The following is an 8156-nucleotide window of genomic DNA, read 5'->3' as shown; positions in this document are numbered from 1 at the left end:
AAAGTGTCGAAAGCGTTCCACAGGGATGCTGGCCCATGTTGACTCCAATGCTTCCCACAGTTGTGTCAAGTTGGTTGGATGTCCGGTGGGAGATGGACCATTCTTGATACACACAGGAAACTGTTGAGCGTGAAACACTCAGTAGCATTGCAGTTCTTGACACATTCAAACCAGTGCACCTGGCACCTACTACCATACCTCGTTCAAAAGCACTTCAATATTTTGTCTTTCCTACTCACCCTCTGAATGGCACACATACACAATCCATGTCTCAATTGTCTCAAGGCTTTAAAAAATCATTCTTTAACATATCTCCTCCTCTTCATCTACGCTGGTTGAAGTGTATTTAACAGGTGACATCAATAAGGGATCATAGCTTTCACCTCGCCAGTCTGTCAGGTGCTCCTAATGTTTTGTACACACACAGTGGTGCCTTGCATAAGACACACATTCTACTGTGCAGGGTCAATGCACCATATGCTATCGATTTTTCTAATGAAAGACGACACCAGATAAATCCATAGGAAAAATTTATTTATCAATATGCAATATCAGGATTTCAAACTTGGCTCATGGAATTTCCATTCCATAGTAACTGGTTATGTTGAACATGGGTTGAAGCTGTGTGTGAATGAAAGGCGAAATATATGAACATGGAGCAGACGCAAAAAAAAACATTTCACTGGGATTGCATACATGTACATTGAAAATAATACTGAATCATGAACAGAAATAAAACAATGACAATGACTTACTGAGGGCAGGGAAAGTGAGCAACCAGCCACACTGAACAAGTCATTACTGTTTAAACTGTATTGAGCAGGAAAACCAAACCAAATAATGTAGATATTTTCCTTCTTACTCCAATAGCATGGAGATGTTCACACACTTCAGCTTTCAGGTTGCTAAGCACTGCTGTAATATTTTTCAACTATGCGAGTGGCCTGGCCTCCATACACAGCACAGCAGAGGTGGGCTGAATTTGGCTGTGTGGCTGATAGCTGAGGAAATGTCTGGGGCTTGAGCTGCTTTCTCATTACAGCGAGCCAGAGATAATATCGTGATAATCTGTGGAGGTCAAGAGAGCGTGTCCATTTCACCTTGAGGGGTGTCGAAGGACTGAGATAGAGCCATGTATGTTGGCCTTGTTTATTTCCCAAAGTCGCAAGCTCAGCAGACCTCCTCCAAGCACGATGCTTCTTCTTCATCTTGGATTCTCACGACTAGAGATGGGATTACTGTATCCTTGGTCAGTGAGACCATACAGAGTTCAGGGAAACTTGCACGGAAAGATGCCCGGAATAATGTATTGCTCATCTGACTATTTCTAATCAGCATGGGTAAAACCATTTTTTTTTTTTTACCTTTGTAGCCTTGTATTATACTCAGACTCATCTTGATCAAAACATCAAGGCATCAAGTATTTACTTGGTTGCTCACCATACCCTGTTTTTAAGATCACTAACATATCCATCAATTTTAAGAGGTGACTGTGTCACAGAGAAGATCTATAAAATGTATAGGAGAGTATCTGGCCCTTCTCTAGACTCCCAATCCAGTCCCCCACCCACAAACAGTCTGTGACAGCAAGAATGAAACTGAGGGGAAATAATGTTTCTCATGTTGTATGTATGTGGTGAACAATGATACAATTTTCTTCTTTCCTTGCAAGGCCTGGCACTTAAAACACCTGCTCTAAGAGATTTGTGTCTATAAAAAAATCAAGATTTATACAAAATGTCTTTCCAGAAACACACCTATTTACAAAAATTCTGCATAAAAAAAACACATTATGTTCATAAATGGGTCTCTATTAAATGTAACTTTAAAATGATACTTTTTCACATATTTACATTATTTTAGGCCACTGTATTACCAAAAATAAAAACAAACAATAAACAAGCAGTAAAGGGACATCACATGTTACTTCTAGGACTACAGGGGATTGTGTTACTGTAAATAATTGAAGATCACACAGTTGTGTACACATTATCCTTAAACATTGTGAAGATGATCATTGTGTAATAAACTATACCCAATGACAAACAACACACAACAATAAAACAATGATTTTTCAATATCTAAAGAATTAGGATTCTGTTTGTCACCAGTTTGTCATTGACTTAATTTGAGCTTTATTCTTAACACTTTTTTTAATAAAACTTAGTTACAGTATAATTCAGTTCAAAACAAACAAAATATGTTTAAAAAATGTCAAATCATGGTTAGAGTCATATTTGCATATGTTGTAGACATAATTTATTTATGTAATGTAAGTGATAATGTACAAGACACCGGGAAGGCAAAAGTAAACTTTGAGGCTATTTTTGAGCGAAACAATGTTAATTTATCAAAATAAATCCAGACTGAAGAAAAATATTTATATAATGTTTCAAAAGAAGAGTCAATCTGCTCTAACCCTCAAAGCAAACAAATATGTCAGTCTACAGTCACATCCATCTAAATAACAGTGAATCTGCTCTCTTATCTGAAACAATGCCAACAAACTGGTGGCACATGTCCTGCTCTCGCTGATAAACTTCTTAATAACTTAAAATAATCTCAATGTTATCAACATGAAAAGTATGCCAGAGTAATTCTACTGTAAATACATGACAGTATCTATCTTGTTTCAAAATGAACACACAGGACTAGACTATGGGACCCACTTAAGTACATGGAGATAAGATATTGAAACAGAAAACATGTGTGATGATTCATGTTGAAAACGATTTGGTACCAGTGTAATCTTGCCTGGTCTTTGAGGATGCCAGGTGATAGGAATGGTAAATCATTAGTCCTCCTCCTGAAGACACCAGAGATGTTTTAGCGCCATCCCGTTGCGGTTGTAACAAGGGTAAAACTCTTTAGGAATTAAAAAAGCCTTTTTGTGAGTAGAAACAGTTTAAGATATATATGTACTGTACTGCAATTATGTTTGTACAACAATTTATAATGTAGCAGAATCATTACTTACTTTAAGTGTCCACTCTGTACCTCTCTTGTCTCCGCTGTTTTTTAATTTCTTTTAAAGGTTTGGTTTTCCCATCATCGCACAGCTGAGGAGAATAGGGATTGGAGCTGGTTGCCAAACTCTTTCCATTGTCCTCAAACAAGCTTTTATGGAGATGCACAGCACGTTGGACATTACCTGCATCCCTTCTCATTCTGAGCACACGACTGATCCAGGCACCATGCCTAAGTGGCTATGAATGAATTCAGACTCAAACATGAATGCGGCAAACAATAAAACCATCCTTAGCTACATCCCTAGCATTCCACTGTCTCCGGGAGCAGAACTATCACTACAAATGTCATACCGTTAGGTGAACGCAAATCATTCCCTCCGAAGTCATCCAATTCTTCTGAGAGCACGGCCTTTAGGTGGGAGCAAAAGGCTCTGCTCCTTTGATAACATCTTAATTGCTTCCACACTTTTTTCTGCTCAAACAAATTTGATCTTGTTATTCTTTTTCACAAAGGGGAAAACTCGGAGTGAAAACCCTCGAGGCCGCTCAGACACAGAAGTGACCTGTCATTTTGAAACATAACCTTTTAGTTTTCTTTAAATTTATTTCAGTCATGATGACCTCTCACCGCAATTGAGTATGAGCTATTTGTCTTTCATTAATTCACATCCAGGGTGAGACATGTTCATTGCTAGTTTTTTCCCACCACAGTTGCATACCTGACTTTGCCTGTTTGGACACGCTTAAAGAAGTATAACAGGAGACACATACTGAACACAATTATGGGACCTACATATGTAAGTGTTTGTTTCTTTTATAAACAGAAAGTGGACAACCTCAAAATAGCCATTAATGACACAGATCCTCCTACATGTGACAAAGTATCAGTAAAGGATACATGAAAAATATTAATATTTACCATAATATAGTATGTTTTAACTAGATATTCAGTAGAAATATTAATATTTACCATAATATAGCATGTATTAACTAGATATTCAGTAGAAAAGAAACACAATGTTGAAGGAGCAGACACTGGTGAAAAGGAAGCTACTGTAGGTGACTGATAAAAAACAATAGCGCAGGTAAAACACATTTGTTGTGAAAGGGAAGTGTATATTGCTGTCATCACACTGTGCCTTTTTCTGTCTCTGAGCAAACAATGGAGGCTTCATTACAGGAATGGAGCCCATGAGTGACAGCCCTATTGCAGGGTCCTTTGTTTGTGTAGTATACCCTGTTTGCAACTCGTCTCCATTGTCAGAGTGAAGGCTTCTCTACGCCATGGGCTTTACCGTCTTACAGTCTTCTCAGACACACAGTATAGCAAAACTTGGGTGAATAAAAATTTCTAGCTTGAAGCAGGAAGAGAAGACGACACAATCTCTCCAAAAACCTGCCTTTGGCCTATCCGGAAACATGTTTCATGTTTCAACTACTGTATCCAGGACAACCTTCTTTCATTTCTGTTCTTGTGTCACTATTTTGAACATCAAAAGTGTCTTTCAACATCAGACGGACAGGGTAGTAAAAGGTAGGCCAGAATTCTCCCCTACAGCAAGCATCCTAGACATAGTCGTTGCCTCAGACCTTGTAGTAGATGTTGGCTGGGCTTTGCGCTGGCATCTCTTGGACTATATAAACCGGATGGCCATATTCCCCGCTCACCTTCTCGTAATGGGGGCAGTAGTTGTTTTCTGTAGTCCGTAGCGGGATGATGATGTCACTGGGTTCGGAGCCGGCGTTCCCAGAGCACTTGGGGCTGGCCAGCGTGCTGAGTGACAGAGCGGTGGTCCGCTGCTGGGTGTGCTTACGGTTCCTCTTCTTCAGCTTGATTAGCAGAACGATGAGGATGATGATGATCAGGAGGAAGATGACGCATCCCGCCCCGATGACTGCAAACAGCGCTGGCTTGGAGGCAAAGAAACCCTCCACTGAGTCGGACGAGTCTGACTTGTTGTCCTGGTTCATGGTGTCTGTTGATGGAAGAAAAAAGGAATCAGTTAGCAGCAGGGAAAGAACGAGCGGTGGTCTGCTTGGCAGACTGTCAGACAAAGCTGTACTGTAGCTGATCATGATAGAGGTGGAACCCTGCGAGTGTGCAAATGGGTTCTCAAAGAGAAAAAAGGCTTCTTCCATTATTTCTCTGAATTGAGTGAGTAACTAGGGGCTTCCTGACTGTGTGGCCTTTGTGAGCATGTGGGGGTGTCAGTTTTAGACAGATGATAGCTCATTTCTTCTTGGCATGCATCTTGAGAGCGAGAGGAGGATTAAACTGTGTATGTTTAGCCATATGTTATAACTCCACATGAGGGGGTAAAGGAAGAGAAACTGTTTAAATGTATATTACCGGCTTGAGGGAAAAGAAAACACCAGTCTCTCATTAGACACAGAGGATGAGGACTGAGTCCAATTAGAGTGGCATGCCTATTTCCTGTGTGGTCCTGAAGCCTCCCTCCCTAACCCTCCCTCCCCTTCTTCACTATTTATACTCCACTGCATCCCAGCTCTGCCTGCCTGGAAGCACAGATTCCACTGCTGCCTGGGAGCATAGTGTCCACTGCTGCCTGTCTGCCTGGGAGCATAGCTTCCACTTCTGCCTGTCTGTCTGGGAGCATAGCCTCCACTGCTGCCTGTCTGCCTGGGAGCATAGCTTCCACTGCTGCCTGGCTGCCTGTGAGCATAGCTTCCACTGCTGCCTGCCTGCCTGGGAGCATAGCTTCCACTGCTGCCTGGCTGTCAGGGAGCATAGCTTCCACTGCTGCCTGCCTGCCTGGGAGCATAGCTTCCACTGCTGCCTGCCTGCCTGGGAGCATAGCTTCCACTGCTGCCTGCCTGCCTGGGAGCATAGCTTCCACTGCTGCCTGGCTGTCAAGGAGCATAGCTTCCACTGCTGCCTGCCTGCCTGGGAGCATAGCTTCCACTGCTGCCTGCCTGCCTGGGAGCACGGCTTTGAGGGCTGCCTGCCTGGGAGCATGGCTTCCACTGCTGCCTGCCTGCCTGGGAGCACGGCTTTGAGGGCTGCCTGCCTGGGAGCATGGCTTCCACTGCTGACTGCCTGCCCAATGCTGCTGCCGCACTGTCAAACCGGAGGGTGCTAGCTACAGTGCCTTGCAAAAGTATTCATCCCCATCCCCCTTGTTTTTCCTATTTTGTTCCATTACAACCTGTAATTTAAATGGATTTTTATTTGGATTTCATGTAATGGACATACACAAAATTGTCCAAATTGGTGAAGTGAAATGAAAATAATTACTTCTTTATAAAAATTCAAAAAATGAAAAGGTGGTGCGTGCATATGTATTCACTCCCTTTGATATGAAGTCCCTAAATAATATCTGGTGCAACCAATTACCTTCAGAAGTCACATAATTAGTTAAATAAATTATACCTATGTGCAATCTAAGTGTCATATATATACAAACCTGTTCCGAAAGGCCCCAGAGTCTGCAACACCACTAAGCAAGGGGCACCACCAAGCAAGCGGAACCATGAAGACCAATGAGCTCTCCAAATAGGTCAGGGACAAAGTTGTGGAGAAGTACAGATCAGGGTTAGGTTATAAAAAAATATCTGAAGCTTTGAACATCCCACGGAGCACCATTAAATCCATTATAAAAAAATGGAAAGAGTATGGCACCACAACAAACCTGCCAAGAGAGGGCGCCCACCAAAACTCACAGACCAGGCAAGGAGGGCATTAATCAGAAAGGAAACAAAGAGACCAAAGATAACCCTGAAGGAGCTGCAAAGCTCCACAGCGGAGATTGGAGTATCTGTCCATAGGACCACTTTAAGCCGTACACTCCACAGAGCTGGGCTTTACAGAAGAGTGACCAGAAAAAAGCCATTGCTTAAAGAGAAAAATAATCAAACACATTTGGTGTTCGCCAAAAGGCATGTGGGAGAATCCACAAACATATGGAAGAAGGTACTCTGGTCAGATGAGACAAAAATGTTGCTTTTTGGCCATCAAGGAAAACGCTATGTCTGGCGCAAACCCAACACCTCTCATCACCCCGAGAATACCATCCCCACAATTAAGCATGGTGGTGGCAGCATCATGCTGTGGGGATGTTTTTTTTTTATCGGCAGGGACTGGGAAACTGGTCAGAAATGAAGGAACGATGGATGGTGCTAAATACAGGTAAATTCTTGAGGGAAACCTGTTTCAGTCTTCCAGAGATTTGCTGGAGGTTCACCTTCCAGCAGGACAATGACCCTAAGCATACTGATAAAGCAACACTTGAGTGGTTTAAGGGGAAACATTTAAATGTCTTGGAACGGCCTAGTCAAAGCCCAGACCCCAATCCAATTGAGAATCTGTGGTATGACTTAAAGATTTTTTATTTTTATTTTTTTTATTTTACCTTTATTTAACCAGGTAGGCAAGTTGAGAACAAGTTCTCATTTACAATTGCGACCTGGCCAAGATAAAGCAAAGCAGTTCGACAGATAAAACGACACAGAGTTACACATGGAGTAAAAACAAACATACAGTCAATAATGCAGTATAAACAAGTCTATATACAATGTGAGCAAATGAGGTGAGAAGGGAGGTAGAGGCAAAAAAGGCCAAGATGGCAAAGTAAATACAATATAGCAAGTAAAATACTGGAATGGTAGTTTTGCAATGGAAGAATGTGCAAAGTAGAAATAAAAAAATAATGGGGTGCAAAGGAGCAAAATAAATAAATTAATTAAAATTAAATACAGTTGGGAAAGAGGTAGTTGTTTGGGCTAAATTATAGGTGGGCTATGTACAGGTGCAGTAATCTGTGAGCTGCTCTGACAGTTGGTGCTTAAAGCTAGTGAGGGAGATAAGTGTTTCCAGTTTCAGAGATTTTTGTAGTTCGTTCCAGTCATTGGCAGCAGAGAACTGGAAGGAGAGGCGGCCAAAGAAAGAATTGGTTTTGGGGGTGACTAGAGAGATATACCTGCTGGAGCGTGTGCTACAGGTGGGAGATGCTATGGTGACCAGCGAGCTGAGATAAGGGGGGACTTTACCTAGCAGTGTCTTGTAGATGACATGGAGCCAGTGGGTTTGGCGACGAGTATGAAGCGAGGGCCAGCCAACGAGAGCATACAGGTCGCAATGGTGGGTAGTATATGGGGCTTTGGTGATAAAACGGATTGCACTGTGATAGACTGCATCCAATTTGTTGAGTAGGGTATTGGAGGCTATTT

At 42.0% G+C, this 8156-nt stretch overlaps 1 protein-coding gene across 1 annotated transcript in view; it reads right to left on the bottom strand.

The window, feature by feature from the left end:
• Positions 1 to 515: 515 nt before the first annotated feature.
• Positions 516 to 8156, bottom strand: part of LOC109892586 (ephrin-B1-like) — a 77552-nt gene continuing 69911 nt past the window's right edge. The window contains exon 5 of the mRNA XM_020485231.2: positions 516 to 4945. Within this exon, the coding sequence (XP_020340820.1) occupies positions 4554 to 4945 (392 nt within the window). The 3' untranslated portion in view covers positions 516 to 4553. The remainder of the gene's footprint in view (positions 4946 to 8156) is intronic.

Source organism: Oncorhynchus kisutch, linkage group LG6, assembly GCF_002021735.2.
Source record: "Oncorhynchus kisutch isolate 150728-3 linkage group LG6, Okis_V2, whole genome shotgun sequence".
Lineage (NCBI taxonomy): Eukaryota > Metazoa > Chordata > Actinopteri > Salmoniformes > Salmonidae > Oncorhynchus > Oncorhynchus kisutch.
The sequence above is the reverse complement of the archived record's forward strand: the minus strand, read 5'-3'. Positions and strand labels throughout refer to the sequence as shown.